At 53.0% G+C, this 25,203-nt stretch overlaps 1 protein-coding gene across 21 annotated transcripts in view; it reads right to left on the minus strand.

Annotated features, from left to right (window-relative positions):
• Window positions 1–23,862, minus strand: part of PFKFB4 (6-phosphofructo-2-kinase/fructose-2,6-biphosphatase 4) — a 42,544-nt gene extending 18,682 nt beyond the window's left edge. For 10 of the 21 annotated variants that reach the window (XR_012431112.1, XR_012431111.1, XR_012431108.1 and 7 more), the window contains exons 1-5: window positions 19,012–19,182; window positions 12,515–12,631; window positions 12,261–12,357; window positions 3,749–3,815; window positions 140–214 (exon numbers count right to left, since the gene is read on the minus strand). Coding sequence is in view for 12 of the 21 variants with exons in the window: in XM_065540559.2 (XP_065396631.1) it covers window positions 140–214; window positions 3,749–3,815; window positions 12,261–12,357; window positions 12,515–12,631; window positions 19,012–19,108 (453 nt within the window). In the remaining 9 variants the exon portion in view is untranslated. Of the gene's footprint in view, window positions 1–139; window positions 215–3,748; window positions 3,816–12,260; window positions 12,358–12,514; window positions 12,632–13,256; window positions 13,364–19,011; window positions 19,183–23,721 lie in introns of those variants that run through there. The other 11 variants (XR_012431110.1, XM_015445329.4, XR_012431107.1 and 8 more) reach the window with 7 other exon arrangements.
• Between the last annotated feature and the right edge of the window lie 1,341 nt (window positions 23,863–25,203).

Below are 25,203 nucleotides of genomic sequence, written 5' to 3' on the forward strand. Positions count from 1 at the left end.
CAGCCCTTCTCATCCCAAATTACACTCAGGAGCCATGCCAGCCCCATGCCCCTTATGCATCAGCAGGCGGTGAAAGGAGCCCTGGAGGGCAGGGGGCATGCCACAGTTCCACCAAGGAGAGGAGCCAAGGAGGCCTCACCTTGTAGCCATTCTGTTCTCCAAAATTAAAGATGGTCGCTCTCCGTTCTCGGGTGGTGTTTGTGGCATCAAAAACCTAGGACCAAACTAGGGTTAACTCAGCCTCTGGCCCTGGGGAAGGTAGGAGTCACCTGAGGGCTGCAGCACAGGCTCTCTGGGGACTGGTTTTTTACAAGGACCAGCTGCTGCCAGGGCCACCTGCCTGGCCGGTCTCCTTCAGACTTGCAAGGGCTGGGCTGGCCCTCCCCTTCCTTGGAGAGAATGACCCAAGGAAGATGGAAGGAGAGGATGCCTATGCTCCCAGCAGGGGAGCAGATCTTTAGCACAGAAGAACCTACTCAGTGCTGCTCTGCACACAATGGGCACTCAGTTTGTGTTTGACCAACAGGAATTTCAGTGAAACCAGTTAAACCTGGTGAACTGAACCTACTTTTATTTCTACTCCATCTTGACACCCCAGTAAAATGGGAACGGAAAGATAAAGAGAAAAAGAGAGGACAGGAGATGGAGGCATCTACAACATTCTGTCAGATAGATCCATGGTGACGGACTCAAAGTCATGGAGGAAACCAAACACAGGTGCTCGCCAACCAGTTCACACCACCTGCGCAGGACCAGAGAACTCAGGAGGGTGTGCTGGCATTGCTAGGAAAAGGGACAAAGGTGGGGAGGAAATGGGAAGACTGGCTGGCTGATAAAGAAGAGCTGGAGGCCCAGGCCCCCTTCCCAACCCCATCCAGCTGGGCACTGACCCATCTGGAGCTCTTTGAGAAGCATCCTTTGATGCGGCCCACCCACCAGCATGTCTAAGCCGTTTTTTTAACAACATCATTTTTTTATTTTTTAAGTTTTTGTTTTCTTTTCAGAGATGGAGTCTCGTTGTGTTGCCTGGGCTGGAGTGCAATGGCTATTCACAGGCAAGATCATATGCACTGCAGCCTCAAGCCTCTGGGCTCAAGAGATCCCCTAAACTTAGCCTCCTGAGTAGCTGGGACTACAATTGTGCACCACCACACCTGGGTTACAGCATCATTTTTTGTTTTTGTTTAAAAAAAATTTTTTTTGAGACAGGGTCTCCCTTTGTCGCCCAGGCTGGAATATAGTGGAGCAATCATAGCTCACTGCAGCCTCAACCTCCTGGGCTTAAGTGATTCTTTCACCTCAGCTTCCCAAGTAGCTGGGATTACAGGCATGTACCACCATACCTGGCTAATTTTTTTTTTTTTTTTTTTTTTTTTTTTGAGACAGAGTCTTGCTCTGTCGTCCAGGCTGGAGTGCAGTGGCGTGATCTCGGCTTACTGCAAGAATTTGGAGGTGGAGGTGGAGAATTGCTCCACCTCCCTGGTTCAAGCAATTCTCCTGCCTCAGCCTCCTGAGTAGCTGGGACTACAGGCATGTGCTACCACACCTGGTTAATTTTTGTATTTTTAGTAGAGATGAGGTTTCACCATGTTGGCCAGGCTGGTCTGGAACTCCTGACCTCATGGTCTGCCCACCTTGGCCTCCCAAAGTGCTGGGATTACAGGAGTGAGCCACTGTGCCCAGCCATACCTGGCTAATTTTTTTTTTTTTTTTTTTTTGAGATGGAGTCTTGCTCTGTTACCCAGGCTGAAGTGCAGTGGCATGATTTCAGCTCACTGCAAGCTCCGCCTCCCAGGTTCACGCCATTCTCCTGCCTCAGCCTACTGAGTAGCTGGGACTATAGGCACCCGCCACCATGCCTGGATAATTTTTTGTATTTTTTTAGTAGAGACGAAGTTTCACTGTGTTAGCCAGGATAGTCTCAATCTTCTGACCTCATAATCTGCCTGCCTCGGCCTCCCAAAGTGCTGGGATTACAGGCGTGAGCCTCCGTGCCTGGCCCACAGCTGGCTAATTTAAAAAATTTTCTGTAGACACAGAGTCTCACTATGTTGCCCAGGCTGGTCTCAAACTCTTGGGCTCAAGCAATCCTCCTGCCTTGGCCTCCCGAAGTGCTGCGATTACAGGCACGAGCTACCATGTTAGCCCAGCATCATTTTTTTAAAAAGGGCATCCAGCCAGGGCTCACTGGACACTCCAGCAAAACCTTTAACAAGAAAAACAGAAAGTAAATCAAACAAACAAACAAAAAAAAGGAATTTGGGCCAGGTGCAGTGGCTCATGCCTATAATCCCAGCACTTTCAGAGGCTGGGGCAGGCAAATTGCTTGAGACCAGGAACTTGAGACCAGCCTGGGCAACAAGGTGAAACCCTGTCTCTATGAAAAATACAAAATTAGCCAAGCATGGTGGCACATGCCTGTAGTCCCAGCTACTCGGAGGCTGAGGCAGGAGAATGGCGTAAACCCGGGAGGTGGAGCTTGCAGTGAGCTGAGATCCGGCCACTGCACCCCAGCCTGGGCGACAGAGCGAGACTCCGTCTCAAAAAAAAAAAAAAAAAAAAGAATCAAGCTAGCATGCAGCCACCAGTTCTAGAAAAAGCAGCTCAGAAAATGAGAGTAGGGATGGAGTGAGTTGCCAGAAAGAGGCAGAGGTGATTTGTCACAGAAATAATACATGACAATTTCCATAACCTGGACAACAAGAGTGTTATGATGAAAAGGGGCCCCCTAGGACCATGTGTGGTGGAGGAGAGAAGACCCACCACAAACCACATCACCTTGAAGACCCTAAAGGCCTCCCAAGAGGAAGGGGCATGAGAAATTCTCAGCTCCCTCTCAGAGATGAAGCTTTTAGGAAGATCAGCAAATCAGAATGACGTGAGACTTCTCCACAGCCACACTAGAAGCCATAAGACATCAGAGTGATGTTGTAGAAGTTCTAAGGGAAAAGCACTTTCCACCTAGAATTCTATACCCAACCATCAAATGTGAGGATTAAAAAAAGACACTTCAGACATGCAAGGTCTCACACAATTTACCTCCCCAAGCACCCTTCTCAGGAAGTTACTGGTGAATGTGCTTCAACGAAACAAATCAGTAAGTCTAGGAGAAGATGATGTGGGATCCATAGGCAGAACATTCAACCCAGGAGAGAGAAGGGCAATGGCTGTGCTACAGGCACAGATTGTAGCTGGGGACAGAGAACTCCGGAAGGCATGACTCCAAGAAGGAAAAGGAAGGGAAAGAACAGACCCTGTGTTTGACTATATAAGGTTGGGGTAGAGCCCTTTCCCACAGACACCCCAGCTCAACCCTGTTCCGCCCTTCCATCTGACTAGGGGGGCCAACACACGGGTGGAATCCCCTTAACCCAGGATTTGGTGGGTTCCTGCAACAACCAGTAATGCTGGGCAGGACTCTCTCCACACCAGGAAAAATCACATTTACTAAAGACTTAGGCAACCTGATGCCTGTAACTTCTGGGGTGGCCAACAATACAAGTATCCAGAGGGAAGTCCTGCAGGGTCAAGTGCGGCCACCACATGCCCAGAGGGAAACTCCTGGCCCACATCCAGTCTCTCGCTTCCTCCTGCATAGCTGTTGTAGACTTCCTCCCAAGGGCTGGCACCCAGGGCATCTGGGGCACACACACCCTGCCTTCCCCTCCAGATGCCTGATGAGCAAAGGCACAGATGTGGGTGGGCTCCCATGTGTCACTCCCAGCTGTCACCAGGGTGTCACACTCACCGCCACATGTCCCCCCTCCTCACTAAGGAATCGCCGGACGTCACGGAGAGCTGCCAGGGCACACTGCCTTCAGGAGAGAAAACACAGGGTCAGCTCAGCACCCGACCCTGGCAGCAGGAGGGTGGCCAGGGACACACGACAGGAGGAGACATGACAGGAGAAGGAACAGTCCCAAGATCTCTTGCTCTCTTTTCAAAATTTCTCTTGTCTTTCCTCCGCATAATGTTCAGTGTTTGGCTAACTCTGCTCCTGTGAGGTGGAAGGCTATATATTCTTGGCCATTAGCAACATTTTTTAAGCACTACGTTTCTGTATTTTCCCTTATCTTCTCATTGTGTGCAAATCCATGTTGTCATTGTGCCATATTCATGATTTCTAATTGTCATATATTTTCCCTGATTATCAAAATAGGCCTCCTTTTTTTTTTGAGACTGAGTCTCGCTCTGTCACCCAGGCTGGAGGGCAGTGGCGCGATCTTGGCTCAGTGCAACTTCTGCCCAGTTTCAAGCCCTTTTCGTGCCTCAGTCTACTGAGTAGCTGGGATTACAGGCATGCACCACTACACCCAGCTAATTTTTGTATTTCAAAATAACCATTTTTAAAAGCAGCCGTTTTCTTGTGTGCATGTCAGGAGTTGGTGGTGGGGATGGGAGGAACGCTAGTGCTGGCCCTCAGGCAGTGTTAGGCTTAATGCTCAACTTTCTTTCCTGAAAGAGAATTCCCCAAACCACCCCTTCTGGGGGAGGGTTCTGCATCTCTGCTTCTATCATATGCATACCCTCCAGAATGGGAATCCCCCACCTATGACCGAACACTGACTATACAGTTTTCAGATCTTTTTTTTTTTGAGATAAGGTCTCGCCCTGCCACCTAGGCTGGAGTGCAGTAGTGGGATCATGTCTCACTGCAACCCAAACTCCTGGGCTCAAGCAGTCTTCCTGCCTCAGCCTCCAGAGTAGCTGAAACTACAGGGGTATGCCACCACACCTGGCTAATCTTTAAATTTATTTTAGAGATGGGGTCTTGCTATGTTGCCCAGGTTTACACAATCTTTATAAGTTCTCAGCTTTTTCATTTATTGCTGCAAAATGGATTGACACATAAGGATTTTTTTTTTTTTTTTTTTTTTTTTGAGACGGAGTCTCGCTGTGTCACCCAGGCTGGAGTGCAGTGGTGCGATCTCGGCTCACTGCAAGCTCCGCCTCCCAGGTTCACGCCATTCTCCTGCCTCAGCCTCCGAGTAGCTGGGACTACAGGCACCCGCCACCACGCCCGGCTACTTTTTTTGTATTTTTAGTAGAGACGGGGTTTCACCGTGTTAGCCAGGATGTTCTCAATCTCCTGACCTCGTGATCCACCCGCCTCGGCCTCCCAAAGTGCTGGGATTACAGGCTTGAGCCACCGCGCCCGGCCTTTTTTTTTTTTTTTTTTTTTAGACAGAGTATTACTCTCTGTTGCCCAGGTTGGAGTGCAGTGGTACAATCTCAGCTCACTGTAACCTCTGCCTCCCAGGTTCAAGCAATTCTTGTGCCTCAGCCATCCAAGTACCAGGGATTATGGGTGCTTGCCACCACATCTGGCTAACTGTTGTATTTTCAGTAGAGATAGGGTTTCGTCATGTTAGCCAGGCTGGTCTCAAACTCCTGACTTCAACTGATCTGCCCACTTTGGTCTCCCAAAGTGCTGGGATTACAGGCGCGAGCCACTGCGCCCAGCCAGGATTGTTCTCATCTTTTCTTTTTGAGACGGAGTCTCACTCTCTCTCCCAGTCTGGAGTGCAGTGGCGCGATCTCGGCTCACTGCAAGCTCCACCTCCCGGGTTCACACCATTCTCCTGCCTCAGCCTCCCGAGTAGCTAGGACTACAAGCGCCTGCCACCACGCCTGGCTAATTTTTTGTATTTTTAGTAGAGACGGGGTTTCACCGTGTTAGCCAGGATGGTCTTGATCTCCTGACCTCATGATCCACCTGCCTTAGCCTCCCAAAGCCCTGGGATTACAGGCATGAGCCACCACGCCCGGCCTGTTCTTATCGTATCAATTTCTCCTATGAGATCTGGAGACAGCTAAATTACCTTTTGATCTATTTTCTTTCTTTCTTTTTTTTTTTTTTTTTTGAGACGGAGTCTCGCTCTGCTGCCCAGGTTGGAGTGCAGTGGCCGGATCTCAGCTCACTGCAAGCTCCGCCTCCCGGGTTCACGCCATTCTCCTGCCTCAGCCTCCCGAGTAGTTGGGACTACAGGCGCCCGCCACCGCGCCCGGCTAGTTTTTTGTATTTTTTAGTAGAGACAGGGTTTCACCGGGTTAGCCAGGATGGTCTCGATCTCCTGACCTCGTGATCCGCCCGTCTTGGCCTCCCAAAGTGCTGGGATTACAGGCTTGAGCCACCGCGCCCGGCCTTGATCTATTTTCTTTCCTTCTTCTATGTAAGGGTAAAGCTAGATCTCCTAGCCTTGTGTTTTTTGGTTTTGATTTTTGTTTTTTTGAGACAGAGTCTCACTTTGTTGCCCAGACTGGAGTACAGCGGCATGATCTCAGCTCACTACAACCTCCACCTCCTGGGTTCAAGCAATTATCCTGCCTCAGCCTCCTGAGTAGCTGGGATTACAGGCATGTGCCACCACACCCAGGTAATTTTTTGTATTTTTAGTAGAGATGGGATTTCACCATGTTCCCCATGTGGGTCTTAAACTCCTGACCTCAAGTGATCCACCCTCCTCAGCCTCCCAAGTCCTGGCATTACAAGCATGAGCCACAGTGCCCAGCCTTCCTGACTTTGTTGATCTTTGGATTTTGTGTTTAAACTACCAGCATGTCAAAGTCAAAGAGCTCTCATCAGGACGATATGCCTGAAATACAGAGGCAGAAGCTGATCTGGAAACCACAGAGAAATCAGTGGTAGAGCTGAGTCCAGGGCACTGAAAGAAGCTCTCCTACCTTCTCCTTCCTTCCTTCCTTCCTTCCTTCCTTCCTTCCTTCCTTCCTTCCTTCCTTCCTTCTTTCCTTCCTTCCTTCCCTCCTTCCCTCCCTCCCTCCCTCCCTCCCTCCTTCCTTCCTTCCTTCCTTCCTTCCTTCCGTCCTTTTTAAGAGACGGGGTCTCACTATGCTCCCCAGGCTGGTCTTTAACTCCTGGCTTCCAGTGATCCTCCTGCCACAGCCTCCCCAAATATTGGGATTACACACGTGAGCTACTATGTCCAGCCCTTGTAACCATTTCTTTGCCCCAACGGTTCTTTCAGTTAGAGCCTCAAGGTGCTTTCTTCCTCATGCCAAAAACATCTGAATTCTGAGAGTCCAGGTAACTGGCATTTGTGGGGACATTTCTCACCACCTGCACTTAGAGCCCCATGTTCTGGGCTAAGATCTCTTTTGTGGACTGCTCTGGCCATGACACCACCATGCAGAAGACACCTCAGGGCCCCGGTGGAGATGCTGAGGGAAGAGCCTGGGAGCCTGTGTGTGCGTGTGTGTGTGTGACAAAGTGCGAATAGGGTGAAGAGATGCATATGTGCATGAATCCACATGTGTGGGTGGATATGTATGAGTGTGTTGTGCCCAAATATGTACATGTAAATCTGTGAGTGTACCTGTGTGAGCATTCCCTGGGCCCATGTGTGAGCACAGATGCATACACACATAAGCGTGCACTATCCCTGTGTGCAGTGTGTGACTAAATGGGCATAGGTGTGAATGAGTGTGCCCGCATGTGTGCACATAGGATGTGTGTGCATGCACCCATGTGTATAAGTTTGTGTGTGTGTGTCCAAGCATATACAGAGTATGCATGTGGGGGTGCCCGTGTGTGTACACGTGGTGTGTGTGTATACATCTCTTCATGTGCTATGTGACTGAGCACAAATGTGATCATGCTTGGTGTGTACGTGTGCACAGATCCACATGTGCATACAGGTGAGCACAAGTGTGTATGTGCCCACACACATGCCTCTGAGGTATGCATGTGTGTGCACCACCTTCATGTGTAGTGGGTGACTGCATGTGTGTGGAAGAGTTAACACAGCAGGTGTGAGAATGGTCCCCTTCAAAAGGCCTGCTTGTGAGGTTGGCCGTTGGCCAGGATTGGGGAAATTTTTTTTCTTTTTTTTTTTTTTGAGACGTAGTCTCGCTCTGTCTCCCAGGCTGGAGTGCAGTGGCGTGATCTCGGCTCACTGCAAGCTCCGCCTCCCGGGCTCACGCCATTCTCCTGCCTCAGCCTCCCAAGTAGCTGGGACTACAGGCGCCCGCCACCACGCCCGGCTAGTTTTTTGTATTTTTAGTAGAGACGGGGTTTCACCATGTTAGCCAGGATAGTCTCGATCTCCTGACCTCGTGATCCACCCGCCTCGGCCTCCCAAAGTGCTGGGATTACAGGCTTGAGCCACCGCGCCCGGCCAAGAATTGGGGAAATTGATGGTAAATGGTTCCCTCTAGTGATATAAAACTTTCCCTGAATTGGCCGGGCGCAGTGGCTCATGCCTGTAATCCCAGCACTTTGGGAGGCTGAGGCAGGTGGATCACGAGGTCAGAAGATCGAGGCCATCCTGGCTAACACTGTGAAACCCCATCTCTACTAAAAATACAAAACAAAATTAGCTGGGTGTGGTGGCGGGTGCCTGTAGTCCCAGCTACTTGGGAGGCTGAGGCAGGAGAATGGCATGAACCTGGGAGGCGGAGCTTGCAGTGAGCCGAGATCGCGCCACTGCACTCCAGCTTGGGCGACAGAGCAAGACTCTGTCTCAAAAAAAAAAACAAAACCTTTCCCTGAATTATAAGAGGAGCTCACTGTGCATAGACTGTTTATACAAACAACATGGTTTATGTTGGATACCTGCTTTCCTTCTGGAGTCTGGAATTTTGGTACATGCTAGGCACAGGGTGCTTATGTGACCAGCCTCCAATAAAAACCTTGGTCATTGAGTCTCTGATGAAATTCCCTGGCAGACAACATTTCACACGTGTTGTCACAGTTCAATGCAGGAGGAATTAAGTGCATCCTGTGTGACTCCATGGGGACAGAATCTTGATGCTCACTCCTGGTTTCCTCTGGACTTCACCCCAGGCCCCTTTTCTCTTTCTGATTTTGCTTTGTGTCATTTTGCCATACTAAGTCTTAGCTATGAGTCCAGCTATATGCCCAGTCCTGGGAGTCACCCTAGCAAATCACTGAACCTGAGGGCAGTCTTGGGGAATGCCAACACATCATGTATGAGCCTGCTCAGGTGTGTATGTATATACAGGGTGAGAACATGTGCGCCTGCATGTGTGTAATGGCCCTTGAATCATGTGTGGCTCACGTGAGCCCAAGTATTTATATGTGTAGGTGCCCACACATGTACATATACCCTGATGTATAATGTGACTGTGTACACAGGGGGTGTGCAGGTGTATATACCCTGTACATATGGTATATGCATGTCCAGATGTGTGCCTATGAGGTATGCACATGTATGCACGTGCCCACGTGTGTGTGTGCATGGGGGCTTGTGTGTGGTATATGACTGTGTGCAGGAGTATGAGTGTGGCTGTTTAGAATATGTGTACTCATGCCCTTGCATACATTTTTTTTTTGAGACACAGTCTTGCTCTATCAATCACCCAGGCCGGAGCACAGAGACGCGATCTTGGCTCGTTGCAACCTCCACCTCTCAGATTCAAGCAATTCTCATGCCTCAGCCTCCTGATGTAGCTGGGATTACAGGTGTGCACCACCACATGTGGCTAATTTTTGTGATTTTAGTAGAGACGGGGTTTTGCCATGTTGGTCAGGCTGGTCTCAAACTCCTGGTCTCAAGTGATCCACCCACCTCAGCCTCCCAAAGTGATAGGATTACAGGCGTGAATCACTGCACCCGGCCTTGCATGCACTTTTCTAGATCTTCTGCTGTGTCCAGTGTCAGAGAAGGACTTCAACATTGTGTGAGTAACTGGGCCTCTGGGAAACACAGCTGTCTCTTCCCAGGTTTTCCACTTTAAAAACTCCGGTTCTTTTATTTTGCTAATTGGGAAATTTTGGGCTGATTAATAGGAAATGGCCCTGTGGCCCAGCCAGAGCCAGGATTCGGATACAGGAGAGAGGGTTTCTAGGGCAGCCACAGGGTGTGCCTGCAGAAAGGCAGCAATGAGCCTGTCCCCAGCTTCTGTCGCAGGGTGACGCTGGACTAGCTTCCCAACCTCTATTGAGTCTAGGTCTCTTCATTTGAATTAATCCGAAATATCCCCACCTTAGGGGGACAGCCAGAGTGGAACGGCTGGCAGACTCTCCCCACTAACACTATGGATTCAGACAGGACAGACTTCAAATTCAAACCCTGAGTGACCCAAGGCACCCCCCTCACTTTCTGGCCTTGGTCTCAGCATCTGGAAAAGTGAGGCACCACCCACCACAGAAGCTGCTGGGAAGATGAGACAGGCTAGGCTATCAGCATCCACAGCTTGGGTTGTTTAAAATTTGCATCTGGTGGGGGTATTAAAAAATAAAATAAAATAGGCCAGGCACGGTGGCTCACACCTATAATCCCAGCACTTTGGGAGGCCAAGGTGGGAGGATCATTTGAGGTCAGGAGTTCAAGACCAGCCTGACCAACAAGGTGAAACTCCGTCTCTATTAAAAATACAAAAAAATTAGCCAGGCATGGTGGCATGTACCTGTAGTACCAGCTACTTGGGAGGCTGAGGCAGGAGAATTGCTTGAACCCAGGAGGTTGCAGTGAGCTAAGATTGCACCACTGCACTCCAGCCTGGGCAACAGAGTGAGACTCCATCATGAAAAAAATAATAATAATTAAAAAAATAAATAAAATTTGCATTTTATATGTTCCTTGACCTACCTATTGAGGAATATTGGAATGATGGACACTTTTTAGCAGTAGATGGGCTTAGATTCAAGTCTGGGTGCTGACGTAAACTTGCTATTTTGTGTGAGACTCCTGGCCTGTCCGAGCCTCAGTTTCCTCATCTGTAAAAGGGGGGGTGACAACAGGCATCAAGAACCCAGCACATGGTAGGTTCAGACATTAGTCCCCTACTTTTTTTTTTTTTTTTTTTTTTTTTTTGAGACGGAGTCTCACGCTGTTGCCCAGGTTGGAGTGCAGTGGCGCGATCTCGGCTCACTGCAAGCTCCGCCTCCTGGGTTCACGCCATTCTCCTGCCTCAGCCTCCTGAGTAGCTAGGACTACAGGCGCCCGCCACCGCGCCCGGCTAATTTTTTGTATTTTTAGTAGAGACGGGGTTTCACTGTGGTCTCGATCTCCTGACCTTGTGATCCGCCCGCCTCGGCCTCCCAAAGTGCTGGGATTACAGGCTTGAGCCACCGCGCCCGGCCTTAGTCCCCTACTTTTTATCTGACTCAATATAACCAGAGGGTCCAGCCTTGATTTTTATCCACAATTTAGCCACAGAAACCTGAATGTCAGGCTCCCCTTCCCTTCTTGGTGCCACAGCCTTGCCAGGCCACACCGATGGAAGAACAAAGGCAGTCTCTGGTCTGAAGGTCCAAGACCCACAGCAGGGAGTTCCTTCCCCCTGGTGGCCAGAGAAAGAACAGGCAGCCTAGTGTGGACCCCAGTGGCAGCCTGGTAGCCTCTGGCCTGGGGCTAGGCTTAATTTGGGGAAGTCACTAGAGCTGGGTCAACCTCTGCTCACTGCCCTATCCTGATGGCTGGGCCAAGAGCAAGTCTCTGTCACCCTAAGTTGATAAGGTGCTTCTCAAGCCCCCAGCTAACACCTCCCGAGAAAAGCACAGCATGGCTGCTCAGACCACCAGCTGGTACTCAGTTCCTTGAAGAAAGGACTCAGTTCAAGTCTGAAAGTTGTTCAGGGTGGGGGTAGCATATACACATTTCTATCTCAGGAATAACAGCAAAAGTTTGAACGACTCACCCAGCAGCACCTAGGAGATGTCAATGCAAAGTCAATCACACCAGCAATCACACACCAAGAACATAGCAAGCACAGGGCAAACATGCTCCAAATACACAGGAGAGAGCTTATCCTGGGGCAAGGGAGGAAGTTCCCCGCCCCCTGCTCCATCCCTAAGGCCTGTATGCTTGTACTCACTCAGGTTCTCTTACCCAGCAGCAGGCATCCCCACGGGGGCGCTGGGGTGAGCGAGGATGACCTCCAGGCAGCAGCTCCTATGACCTGTGTGGGCTGAGCCCCTCTCACCTCCCTGAAGCTCTGTCCTCCCCTCCCACAGGCTGTTCTTCCCAAGGGCTCCTTAACCCCAGGGCAGGAATGGCCCAGCCACCAGGAGGCCACACAACACACCCTCTCTTCTCATCCCCAAACCCATCACCTCCCACCCCCACCACATCCTGAGAGATCCAGAGACCAGCCTTGTCACACGGCCCTGTCACACAGCCGTCAGGGCCGGGCAAGGCCAGGGCTCAGGAGTAGCTCAGTCATTCACCAGCAGCTCCACTCCAGGGGCTTCTCAGTAAATGGTCAGTAATGTGTTAGCTATCCCCACACTGGGTCCCCCAGCAACCTCTCCCCCAACACCCAACACATATACTTACTTCCTGATTTTCAGGCCCTCTTCATTGTCGGGGAGAAAAAATTCAAAAGATTTGTAGGTCTTGACCATGTTCCGGCGATACTGGCCAACATTGAACTCTGGCGGAAAGGAGAGGCTCAGCTTTCACAGCAACAGCAACCCCTACCAACCCTGACCTTGATCCACCCCCAGGCCAAAGAATAGAGGATAGGCCTTCTCTCTTCTCTTCGCCATGCCCCACAAAGCTTCCCTCGGATAGCTGGGGCCAAGCCTCACCCCGAGTAGGCACACCAATCCAGTTCAGGTATCGAGTGAGCTTCTTGGAGATGTAGGTCTTGCCCCTGGCGGGCAGGCCCACCATGACAATGAGCGTTGGGCAGTTGGTCATGCACACTAAAAGGCAAGCAGCACAGTGTCAGATGAGGGCCGGGACCCTCCCAGCAAACCCCTCCCTCTCGGCCTGTGTTCTCTCAGCCTCAGGGCATGGGAATGGCACCAGATGTATCTTCTTGGCTTCCTAGCATCACACAGTTCCTGGAGTGGCCCCAGATGCCGGTTTCAAGCCACCATTGGCATGTCCCCCTTCCCCAGGCCCGCCTGGGCTCTGGCACACACAGTGGGATCTCTCCAGCCCTTTTTATCCTGATGTGCACCACTAGGTATAAAGTCAACCGACCTTGCCACTGGCTAAACACAGCTAGGAGGGTCCCCACATCATGAAGGACAGGACCAAAACCCAGCAGGGTAATCAACATCCTGCCTCTGTCATCCAGGAATCCATACCCTAACATTTTTACATCTCTCCCACCCCAGCCATCACTCAGTGCTCCCAGAACACACAGCCCCACTGCGTGCCCTCCCCGTGGTGAACTTCTTTTCATCACACAAAGCCCACCTCAAAAGTCACTTCCTCAACGAGTCCTTTCCCCAAGGCATCTCCATGGTCACCAGGAACACCCTCACCCTCAATCCTGGTCACCTCACTAATGACACTCTTCTCTCTAGACTGATCACTTACAGCAGAAGAAGCCCTGTGGTATCTGAGCCCTTCAGGGTCCTGGGGCCTGGCACAGCGCTGGTGCTCGGGAACTGTGGGCAGGATCAGGGAGGGAGGCATCTAGAAGTCTCTCAGGGTAAGGACAAGGGGTTGAGACCAGAGACCCAGACAGATGCCCACAAGAACAGTCCCTCTGATAGCCCACCCACCACCATCCATGTGCCACAGGTCAGTGTGCCAGCCAGAGAAGATGCCAGGCTAAAGGAATGAAGGGTCTGAATGCAGCCCCTATATCCCCAGCTAGCTAGAACAGATGCCAAGGCAGCAGAACTGCCAGCTCCATCTCGTGGCACCCAGCTCAGTTTTCTTTTTTTTTTTGGGACGGAGTCTCGCTCTGTCTCCCAGGCTGGAGGGCAGTGGTGCGATCTTGGCTCACTGCAACCTCCACCTCCCAGGTTCAAGAGATTCTCCTGCCTCAGCCTCCCAAGTGGCTGGGATTACAGGCACCCACCACCACGCCTGGCTAATTTTTGCATTTTTAGTAGAGACAGGGTTTTACCATGTTGGTCAGGCTGATCTCAAACTCCTGACCTCAGGTGATCCACCCGCCTGGGCCTCCCAAAGTGCTGGGATTACAGGTGTGAGCCATCACCCCCGGCCTTCTTTTTTTTTTTGAGACAGAGTCTCGCTCTGTCGCCCTTGCCCAGGCTGGAGTGCTGGAGTGCAGTGGCGCCCAGCTCACTGCAACCTCTGCCTCCCAGGTTCAAGCGATTCTTGTGCCTCAGCCTCTAAAGTAGCTGGGATTACAGGTGCACACCTGGCTAATTTTTGTATTTTCAGTAGACACAGGATTTCATTATGTTGGTCAGACTGGTCTTGAATTCCTGACCTCAGGTGATCTGCCCGCCTTGTCCTCCCAAAGTGCTAGGATTACAGGCATGAGCCCAGCCCCCAGCTCAGTTTCCAGTGCCATCAAATGCAGTCTCACGTCAGAAGCCTCAGGAAGCTTCCTTTTCCTCATCCTTAGGACCTGGGTCAGGTAAAACCATAGCAGACAGGCAGATGGACAGATGTGGGGACCTGTCACTGCCCCTCTTCTGCCCACTTGGTTCTGCAAGTGCCTTCACCTGGTTGCCTAGACAGACTGTCCCCACCAACAAGTTGTCTCCCTCAGAGCACAGAGGCCCCAGGAGCACTTCCGCGGGGTTTCAGGAGTCAGGCCTGGGTTGCCATCTCGAGTCTGACACTCATTGGGAACTCTGAGCCTCGGCGTCCCCAGCTGTAAAACGGGGCAATCATCCCTCAGAGAAGCCTAGTGCTATCCCCATGGAAGAGCCTGGGCACTTCTGGGAAGCTGTGCCCTCTGTCCTATCCTGGCAGATACTGAGCTAAAGCCATAGGTATACCTCAGCACCGACTGCCCTTGGGACTCAGGGCGTGGAGGCGGTGGCCTGGCCCCAGGCAGGCCCTGCAGAGAAACAAAGGGCCTTGCTGGCCAGTGGGGGCTCCATCACTCCTGTGCATGCCCCTTGTTTAAAGGTGACCCAAACAGTGAGCCTCAGGGGCAGGAAGGAGGAGACCCCATGAAACAGGCTGACTGAGTGAGAGTGAAGAAACTTGCAGAGAAATATCAGCATTGGCTAAGGTGAGAGGAAAACAAGTCAGGCAAGGCCTTGCCTCCTCAGGGCCGGTGGACAGCTGAGGTCTGCATTGTTTGCATAGCTCCTGGCCAGGTGGCCGGGCTCTCAAGCAACCGAGGGTAGTGTGACAGCTGCTAAGCAGGAGGAAATCCTGCATCCACCCTGCTCCCGCTGACGGGGCCACCTCCCGACCGCTCCTTCAGGGGCTCCCACAACCTCAGGACTGGGGATCTGCACCCCCTCTCCACATCTCCTATTTTCCCAGAGACAGCTCCAGCCTCCTCCCTTGGCATTTGGTGACATTTCCCTTCCCCCCTCCCACCCACATGCGCAGCACAAGGTGCGCAGGCAGGGCAGCAAATCAGGCCTGGGTGCAAAACAAGGCAATAAATTACCTATCTCCTCTGCTCCCCAAGATAAGATCCCAAGGAAATGACCCAAAAGAAAACCAAAGTTCAAGTGTATCACAACAGCTCCGCTTACCATAGCAAAACACTGGGGAATTCCAGCGATGAGAAATTGCCAACTGAGGCACAACAAGGAGGGAACACATTGCATCCCTTGAAACAGAGCGCGTGAACTAAGCGGGCTGGGTGTGCAGCTGCACCTGCGGCTGTGAGCCCACAGGACCGTGACACTGAGCAAACAGGACAGCAGAACACACTGTTTATAGCTGGGCGTGATGGCCCATGCCTGTAATCCCAGCACTTTGGGAGGCTGAGGCAGGCGGATCACCTGAGGTCAGGAGTTCGAGACCAGCCTGGCCAATATGGCAAAACCCTGTCTCTACTAAAAATACAAAAATTAGCCGGGTGTGGTGGTACACGCCAGTAATCCCAGCTACTCAGGAGGCTGAGACAAGAGAATTGCTTTAACACAGGAGGCAGAGGTTACAGTGAGCCAAAATAGTGCCACTGCACTCCAGCCTGGGGGTACAAAGTGAGACTGTCTCCAAACAAAAAGAACACACTGTTTATAACATTGAGCATGTGCGGAAGGAAATGTGAAGACATGTCAGCCCAACTTCCCTCACGGGTTCCTTTCCTGTAAATTTGCTGCAGGCCCCATGAGCTCTAGGAGCCAAGCGGCCTGAGACATGCCTGGCAAGGGGCAGTGTTTATGTTCCGGCACTTCCACCCAAGGAGCAGCCACAAGTCCCTGGAGGGGGTGCCAGAATTGACTCCTGAACTGCAGCTGCTCTCACCTCCTTAGGCCAGGCTGGGGAAGGAAGAGCTCTTTAAAATAAAGCAATGTGCCATGGAGGCCCTGTTCAGAGGGGACAGAAAGTCATCTCTCCTGTTGCCCTGTGCACACACCAGTCATGTCCTTACCCAGGAATAGTCTTGCCACCTTTCAGCTGAGAAAAGCCATCAAACACCGTCCTTTCTGCAGTCCTTCCTGAGTTGGCTCTTGACCCACCTGCCCCCAGAGTTTCTCCAGGTCTGAGCTCAGAGGCCAATGATGGGAAAGGTAAAAGCCTCCCAGCCCTCAGGTGTGGCTTTAGGTTTTATCAAGTGGGGGTGTGTCTGTGGGAGTGGAGGAGGTGCAGTACATCCCTCAGTCCACTAGCCCCTAGTGCCCTGAGGAGCTGGGGACTAGACTCCAGAGAAAACCCAGTACAAAGCACAGACCAGCAGTGGGTCCTAGTTCCTCCTCCCCACCAAGCCCTGGGACCAAATCCGCTTCCAGCCCCACCCACGCCCTCTGGGTTCGGACTGTCCTTGCAGTCACTCAACATACAAGTCTACCGTGCAAAGGGTAAAATGTTGCCCAAATGCAGGCACTGGGAGCTGGAGGTGCTGCATGGGCAGGTTTCATTCATTCACTACCCACTCCCTGCTGTGAACCCTGGGACCTTGGCTGAGGCCCAAGTCCCCACACAACCTGCAGGTCTCATCTTTGGCCTCTCGGGTGCTACTTCCTCCTCCAGGAAAAAGTGTGGACCTAGAACCCAGTCTACCCCAACACCCTGAGACACTGTGATGGCATGAGCCCCTCAGCTCAGGCCAGAGCCACATTTCAGTCCCCCACTTAGAGCTTGGAGAAACAGAGGCCCTGCCTCAGGAGCTATGAGACCTACCCATTGGGCCTCAGCTTCCTCTCACCTGTAAAGGGGGTTGGCTTGGAGCTGATGCATCAATCCCTGACTCAGACGTAGTGAGAAGCAAACAAAGAATGGTAGTGATGACAGAATACTCTGCCTCCACTTATTGAGGACCTACTCCTTAAAGGCTCACAGACTTGGCTGGGCACGGCAGCTTGTGCCTGTAATCCCAACACTTTGGGAGGCCGAGGGGGGGCAGATCATTAGAGGTAAGGAATTCAAGACCAGCCTGGCCAACATGGTGAAACTCCATCTCTACTAAAAATACAAAATTAGCCAGGCGTGGTGGTGCATGCCTGTAATCCCAGCAACTTGGAGGCTGAGGCAGGAGAATTGCTTGAACCCAGGAGGCAGAGGTTGCCAGTGAGCTGAGACAGGACCACTGCACTACAACCTGGGCAACAAGAGTGAAACTCCATCTCAAAAAAAAAAAAAAAGGCCAGGTCCTCACTCCTTTCCTCTGTGTAGTAATAGCAGCCACCCCTCTAAGTCAGGACCATATAACACTAATAACACAGACTGGCTCTGCCTCCATGCCTCCAGAAGAGTCTCAAAGGAGGGCTGGCCATAGCCGTCAGGACTGAATGTGCATTGTAGACAGCCACAGACCCCAGGACCTACATCACAATCAGAGCCATGAGTTACCACGACTTGGTCTGGTCAGAAACATGGCCTTCCCCTACCAGGACTCACAGTGGGGCCAGAAATACACACACCCTTCCCCCAGGATTCATATCATGATCAAAGCCGTGGCCCCAGGCTGCTGCAGCAGGATGAGCACAAAGAACTCTCCCCTTGCTTATCATACGTAAGCAGAGGCAGGATCACAGGGAGACCCAGGCATGTCACACAATCTCCTGATCTCCATTTCACTGTGAGTTAAACTAGATGTTCTCTGAGGTCCTGGACAAGTTGCAAATTCATTACAATGTTTCAGTTACTCCTAAAACAAATCTTTCTTTTTCCTGGTAATAAAAAAGTTGCAGGCCAGGACCCATGCCTGTAATCCCAACACTTTGCAAGGCAGAGGCCAAAGGATCCACTTGAAGCTATGAGTTGGAGACCAGCCCAGACAATATAGCAAGACCCTGTTTCTACAAAAAAAAAAAAAAAAAAAGTTGGGTGTGGTGGTGCACCTGTAGTCCCAGCTAATCGGGAGGTTGAGGTGGGAGGACTGCTTGAGCCCAGTAGGTTGTGACTGCAGTGAACTATGATCGAGCCACTGCACTTGCTCCAGCTTGGGCCACTGAGCGAAAAAAAAAAAAAAACAAAACTGCCAGCTCATTTAAGGACAGGCAGAAACTCAAGGAAGCGGTTTAAACACCTGGGACCCTAGGAGAGGTGAGCCCCTGAACAATTCCATGAATTTCAGCATTCTCCTAGCTGTTTCACCCTCCAGTTTTACTGTACACCCATGACCCCAGGTGGATACTTACATGTCCAGGGACACAGACACAGGCCCACATGGCATACTTTTCTGTCTCTATCCTGAGCACATCTGCGCTGAAGTTCCTACCCAAGCTCAGCTTTAAGGCCAAGAGGCACCCTTCCTCCTGTTGGAAAACTAGCCCACCTTTGAAAGTTCTGGGCTCAGAGAGGTCAAGTAATTCACCTAGGGCCACACAGCTCAGTTCCAGTCCAACAATCCGGCCCACGCTCCTTCGCCAGGAGAGAGGGAAGGGCCTGGGGTGCCCACAGGGTCCTCCCCAGGCTGGGGGCGATGGGGATTGGGGCGGGAAGCGAGGGGGCCAGCGCCCTCCCCGAGGTGATGGTAGCCAGACCTAGTCACCGCCAAGCCGATATGCCCCCACATACCTGTCCCCGACCCCTGCTCTGCCACACCTGTCTCTGGCCCACCACTGTCACGACCGCCTCACCTGTCCCCAGCAGCCTCCCCAAGTCACGGCGGCCTCACCTGTCCCCGGTTCCCCACCTGTCTACAGCCCCTTCTCCATGCGAGACCCCCGCCCAGGCCGCGCTACCCACCCATCCCGGTGCACCTCCCATCCCCTCCCGGAGGACCCCGCCTCACCACCGCGCTGGCAAGCGTGCAGAGCGGGCCGCCCATTGCTGTATGGCATCCAGATCTTCTTCAGGGGGTTCTGGGTCAATTCCCGTGGGGACGCCATCCCGGGGCCGGGATGAGTCGGATTACGCCGCTTCCAACCCAGCAGCCGGGCCACCTCGGGCCACCCGAGGTCCCGCCCCTTGGGCCACGCCCCTCCCCAAGCCGCGACAGCTCATGTCTATCTTCCCGCAGGCCCCGCCCCAGAGTGAGTAGGCTCCGCCCCAGCTGAGAGGGCCCGGCCTCCGACCACGCATGCCCAACTCACGTACCCGCCCGTTTTGGAACAAGCGGGCCCAGTTCTTCAGGCCAGGATCGAGAATGCGCATGCTCAACTCCGGATCGTGCTGGCCCCGCCCCAGTTCAAGACCCGGATTATGTAGGCCCGCCCCGGATGCGCAAACTCAGCGCTCCCAATCTGCCCGCGCTGATTTGCATAGGCCCCACCTACGGGCCCCGCCCCGGCGCTGCATACCTGAGCAGCGGCACGCGTGAATTCTGCTCCCTCCTTGCCGGGGAGCCCGGGGCCCCCAGGAGGGAGGGGTTTTCATGCAGTGGGACGAGGCCTACGTGACCCGCATGGCCAGGTTGGTCAGAGCCGACAGGGGCCACTAGGCCTGTTGTGCCAGCCGTCAGCTCCGCTTCGCCCTCCTGCCCCTGCTCGGGGTCCCCCTTGACTGCTCCGAGCCCCGGGACTCTCCACCGTCCATAGGAGTGCGCTCAACCACGCTGGAAAAGCTCCTTTATATCATGGATAGAGACGCAAAACACATTTCAATATTGTTCCTCTTTCTCTTTGCTTTGGCTGCTGGGAGTAAATGCGTGGGACCTTTTTTTTTTTTTTTTTTTTTTTTTTTTTTTTGAGACGGAGTTTCGCTCCCGTTGCCCAGGCTGGAGTGCAATGGCGCTATCTCGGCTCACTGCAAACTCCGCCTCCCGGGTTCAAGGGATTCTCCTGCCTCAGCTTCCCAAGTAGCTGGGGTTACAAGCGCCTACCACCACGCCCTGCTAATTTTTGTATTTTTAGTTTCACCACTTTGGCCAGGCTGGTCTTGAACTCCTGACCTCTGGTGATCCGCCCTCCTCAGCTTCCCAAAGTACTGGGATTACAGGCGTGAGCCACCGCGCCCGGCCGTGCGTGGGACTTAGTAACCAAGTACTTTGGGTACTCACTAAGCCCGGCAGTATCTTGTCTTTCCAGAATTTCAGTTTTTCCAATTAACTTTTTTTTTTTTTTTTTTTGAGACGGAGTCTCGCTCTGTCGCCCAGACTGGAGTGCAGTGGCGCGATCTCGGCTCACTGCAAGCTCCGCCTCCCGGGTTCACGCCATTCTCCTGCCTCAGCCTCCGGAGTAGCTGGGACTACAGGCGCCCGCCACCACACCCGGCTAATTTCTTTTTGTATTTTTAGTAGAGACGGGGTTTCACCGTGTTAGCCAGGATGGTCTCGATCTCCTGACCTTGTGATCCGCCCGCCTCGGCCTCCCAAAGTGCTGGGATTACAGGCTTGAGCCACCGCGCCCGGCCCCAATTAACTTTTCTTTGTTTGTTTTTTAGTATTTTGGGTTTTTTTCCAACTAAATTTTTACATATTTTTTGAAAATAGTATGTTAATAACATTTTCTCTTCATCAGGAAAATGGGATGTGCACATCGTCAATCTTGCAGTATTATAGTATGAATTAAATATGTCAATCTCTAAGAAATTCATTTTAAACTACGTTAAGGTTGTCTTTTACTATATTTGTATTTCCCTCTTGTCTTTGAAAATGCACTGGGGACAAGGAACAGGGGAGAGATCCAGAAGTTCGTAAACCGCTGGCTCACTCTCTTGTTTGGCCCCCACCGGACTCTTTCAGGCTCCCGCCTCCTCAGGATCCCCAGCCCCGCCTCTCCAAGCTTTGTACACTCTCCGCCCCAGCCCCCACCAACACGGCTTCGACCTGAGCCACACTGCCCTCTAGCGACGTCATCCACAACACCCCTGTCCGGTGCCCTGCATCCTCAAGTTCTCTCTGCCCAGTGTGTAGCCAGCCAGGAGCCAGGTGTTGAGGGCATGGGACTGGCAACAAGACTGGCCTCGTGGGCTATAGGTGTAGCACCCCTTCCCATGCCATCCCTGCCAGAGCCCTGCCTTGGATCAGTCCAAGTCCACCCAGCTCTTTAAAGCTTGGCAAGGACCCTTAAGATGACTGACACAGATGTCTTGCCCACTTCATAGGAAATGAAGATTCCGAAGGTCCACATTCTGGAAGCCCATCTGGACCCTCCCCCAAACCAGCTCTAGCTGCTTGCCCTGGGAACACCCTGCCCCAGGCAGGGTCAACGACTTCTTCCTTCCTCATCCTCCTTTTGCAGTATCCACCCACTCATTCCTCCACCCCAGTCCCAGCAGATCTGAGCACATCTATGGGCGGCTCCTGATGAACTGGGTGCCCCTTGTGTCCTGCTCCCTACTTCTCCAAAGCCACTCATTCTGTTTGTGACACAGTCAACCCTCTTTTCTTCTGGCCACTGCCAAGGCCATCGTGGTGCCACTGTGGCCTCTGAGACCTCATTACCACACACCCACACCCTGTCTAACCCACAGGACTCATTGCAAAACCTATCTCCTCTGACATCTACAGACACCCAGCACCTCCTCCGGCCTGTCCATTCTTCTCTTCCCAGACCTCCTGGCACACTAATCAAGGGCTGGGGGTAGAGGACAGCCGGCCTGGGCAGGGGGCCACGGCTATCTCTGGGAAGGCATCCTCACACCCAGACAGGATGAGCCTGGTTCCCAGGAAATGCAGCAGCTCTGCACCTCCCTCTCTTCCCCAGAAAGTCTACCCGTGGCTGACCCAGGCACCCTCCTTCAAGCCCCTATGTCCAGCTGGAAGGTCACAGTTCAACATCAGGAGATGCCTGGGGTTCCTCCCCAAGGCCACAGTCCACATCTGCTCTGAGGATATTCTCCATCTCCCCTCCCATGGCCCTGTTTGTCAGGTGGGAACCTGAGGGTCGGGAAGAGGGAGAAGGGCCCAAGATCACAGAGTGAGTCCGCAGTGCAGCATGGACTCAGTTCAACTCCCAGCCTTCCGGACCTTGCCTCCCACACTCCACTGGAATTGCACAGTCCACCTCCACACGTGTGCTCCCACTCCCCCGTGTCCTCTCCATGGAGATGCTGTCCCGGCGTCTGCTCTCTCAGCATCAGCAGATGCCTGGTAGAATCCCTGGCCCTCATGGCTTTTTCCTCCTCAGCATATCCCAAAGCGAGCCAGCTGTCCTGTCCCAGGTGTGAGAAGTACGCTGGGATGTTTGTACACACATGTGTGAACATGTTCTGCTCAGCCTCTGCCCACCATGAACCTGGCTGGCCTGACCCTGGTTGGCTCCCAGGGTGCCCTCTGCACTGACAATGGACTTCCTCCCAGTGTCCCAGCCTAGAAGCCATGTGGTGGCCAGTCCTCAAAGTTCACTCTTCCCAGTCCCTGTATCTACTGGCCAGTCGTGACAGACCTGCCAAACCATCCCACCACACACACACGCAGATACACACACACACACACAATTTTCTTTTTTTTTGAGACAGAGTCTCGCACTCGTCACCCAGCCTGGAGCACAGTGGTGCAATCATGGCTCACTGCAGCCTTGAACTCCTGGCCTCAAGCGATCCTCCCATCTCGACCTCCCAGAGCCCTGGGTTTATAGCCGTGAGCTACCACATCTGGCCCACAAACCACCCTTTGCAGCATAAAGACCCAGGGGTGTCAGTGCGTGCCACACAGGCCCTCACACTGATGCACAGAGACACTGGCACAGCTGCACATGCACACACAGATGCACACACACTCACAAGCCCTGTACCCAGGCATGTGCAGAGACAGGCAGGCTGCAGTGGGGCCTGCTGCTCTCTGCTGCCTCCCTTCCCATATATATCTCTCCACCCCCACCCCTGCTGTCCACTGGGAGGTTCAGGAGTTTCCAGGAATTCCAGCTTCCTCTGGCCATTTCCAGCAAAGGATTGTCCCCTGTGTTTCCCTGGGCCCAGGGCTCACAGGGAGTGTGAGGTTTTGACTTCGGGGTATAGAGCCATGTCACCAAGCAGCCTGGGAACCCTGATCTGCACTTCCTTCTTCCAGCCTGCCACAGGGCGTACAGTAGGTGCTTAGGGATTCAGGACCAGCAAGGGCACACAGAAAGAGTTCAGAGAGGTTCATGACCAAACTGTGTACATAGCAGGTGTTCAGAGAAGCTCAGGACTGGCACAGGGCACACAGCAGACACCCTAGAAGTGCTGGTTTAAGGGCTAAAGCCATATCATGTGAAACCCTTCCTAAATGAGCCTCTAGACCTCCCCAAACTGGTGTGACCCCTAAGAGGAGACCTGGACAAACATGATCCCTTGGAGGCCAGCAAAGAGCAGAACAGGAGGGCCTGGGCAGCTCCAGCTGGCAGTCCCTCCCCCTGGGCTCGAGGAAGACACTATTTATAGTTCCCCATTGGCCCAGCCCCCTCTCCTTTGCAAGGCGACAATCTTCCCCCTCCTTCAGGCCACTGACGGATGAATGCCCCTCAGAGCACCCCTAAACCAGGAGAGAGCCCCCAGCATTCTCGCACCCCTCCAGCACAACTCTGACTTCATCCAGGTCTTTCCCTAACCCCCCACCCTCCCCACGCTGTCCCGTGCCTACCCCGCCTGCTGCTCCCTGGCCCCAGGTCCGTCAGGGAGCTGCCTCCTAACGAGCATCTGTCCATCCTGCAACCAAACTGGCCAGGGCCACTGCCCCCTGCAGCTCCAGAGTGGGGTCACCCCGCCCAGCACTCTGAAGAGTGTGGTTCCTGCAGCCCCGCCTCCCCAGCCCGCCCTAGGCCCGCCCCTACAGGGCTGCTTACAACTGCGAGGGCAGCGCCAGTGCCCCCACTCCAGTCAGCCGGCCACGCTCGGTTAATATGGCCTCCCTCTCCCGCCAGAGCTGCCCATGCCACCCAGCGTCTGCCTTCATGTCCACCTAGAGTTGTCTGCACGGCCCAGAGTGCCTGTCCCCTCTGCAGGCAAGCCTATCCACGATGCCCAGAAAGTCAGTTCCGTCTCTGGCCCAACAATGGAGTTGGGCTGTGAAATCAGGCAAAACTTAATCCTTCCAAGCCAAGGGACCAGGTCAGTTAAGGGGGGAGCTAGGGAGGAAGGCAGAGAAGCCAGGTGTGACTCACCCCTCATGTGTCACAGCCTGGGTGCACATGACTGGGATTCTTGCACATCCCATCCTTCAATTGCTTTGCATTTATTGAGCACCTCCTGCTGCAGGACTTCCATGTCTGCTACACACACAATGCTCACAGGCTTGCTGGTGTCGCTTTGCTTTACAGATAAGGAAATCAAGGCTTGGAAAGGTGAACACCTTTGCCCAGGGCAATCTGTGCATGAAGTGGGGCAGAGTTTGGTCAGAGCTCCAGCAGCCTGAGCCCTGTCTCCTGTGAGCCATGCGTGTCCCTGGGTTGAGGCTGGGGATGCAGGGGTACATGGGGAGGACAGTGCCTGGCTAGGAGTTGTGCTTGCTTCATGCAGGTTTGGGGGACAAGCACCCACTCCTCTCAGACCCCTCACGTACCTTTACCCTGCTCACACACACTCATAGCTGTCAGAGGACCAGCCACACACGCACACATGCGTGCCATGGTCATAGGCTTCCTGTGTTCAGGCTTTGTGTCTGGAGATACCCCTCACAGCCCCGTCCATCTGGGGCAGGTGCTGCCTCATGGGGCACAGAGCAAGCAAGTGACCCTCAGCCAGCATCTCCCTGTGTGGTGGCCTGTGGCAGGACAGACCTATGGGCCTCAGAGGGTTGTCTCAGAGGCAGTGTTGAGCTCTCGTGTTGAGGCTCCTGAAAGTAACACGATGATGACTGCATGTGGCAGTGTCCAGGTGCTCTGTGACTATGGGGCACCCAGACACAGCAAGACTCGCCACAGCAGTGACCTTACGTGGTAGCATCCAAGCTGTTCAGACATATATTAGGTCTGTGGGGCACACAGGCATGGCAAGACTCCATGTGGCAGTGACCCAGCTTAGCAATGTCCAATATCCAAGCTGTCCAGACACACTGTGACTCTGTGGGGCACTCAGATGTGAAATGACCTGCATGACAGTGGCTTCATGTGGCAGTGTCCAGACA

Source organism: Macaca fascicularis, chromosome 2, assembly GCF_037993035.2.
Source record: "Macaca fascicularis isolate 582-1 chromosome 2, T2T-MFA8v1.1".
Lineage (NCBI taxonomy): Eukaryota > Metazoa > Chordata > Mammalia > Primates > Cercopithecidae > Macaca > Macaca fascicularis.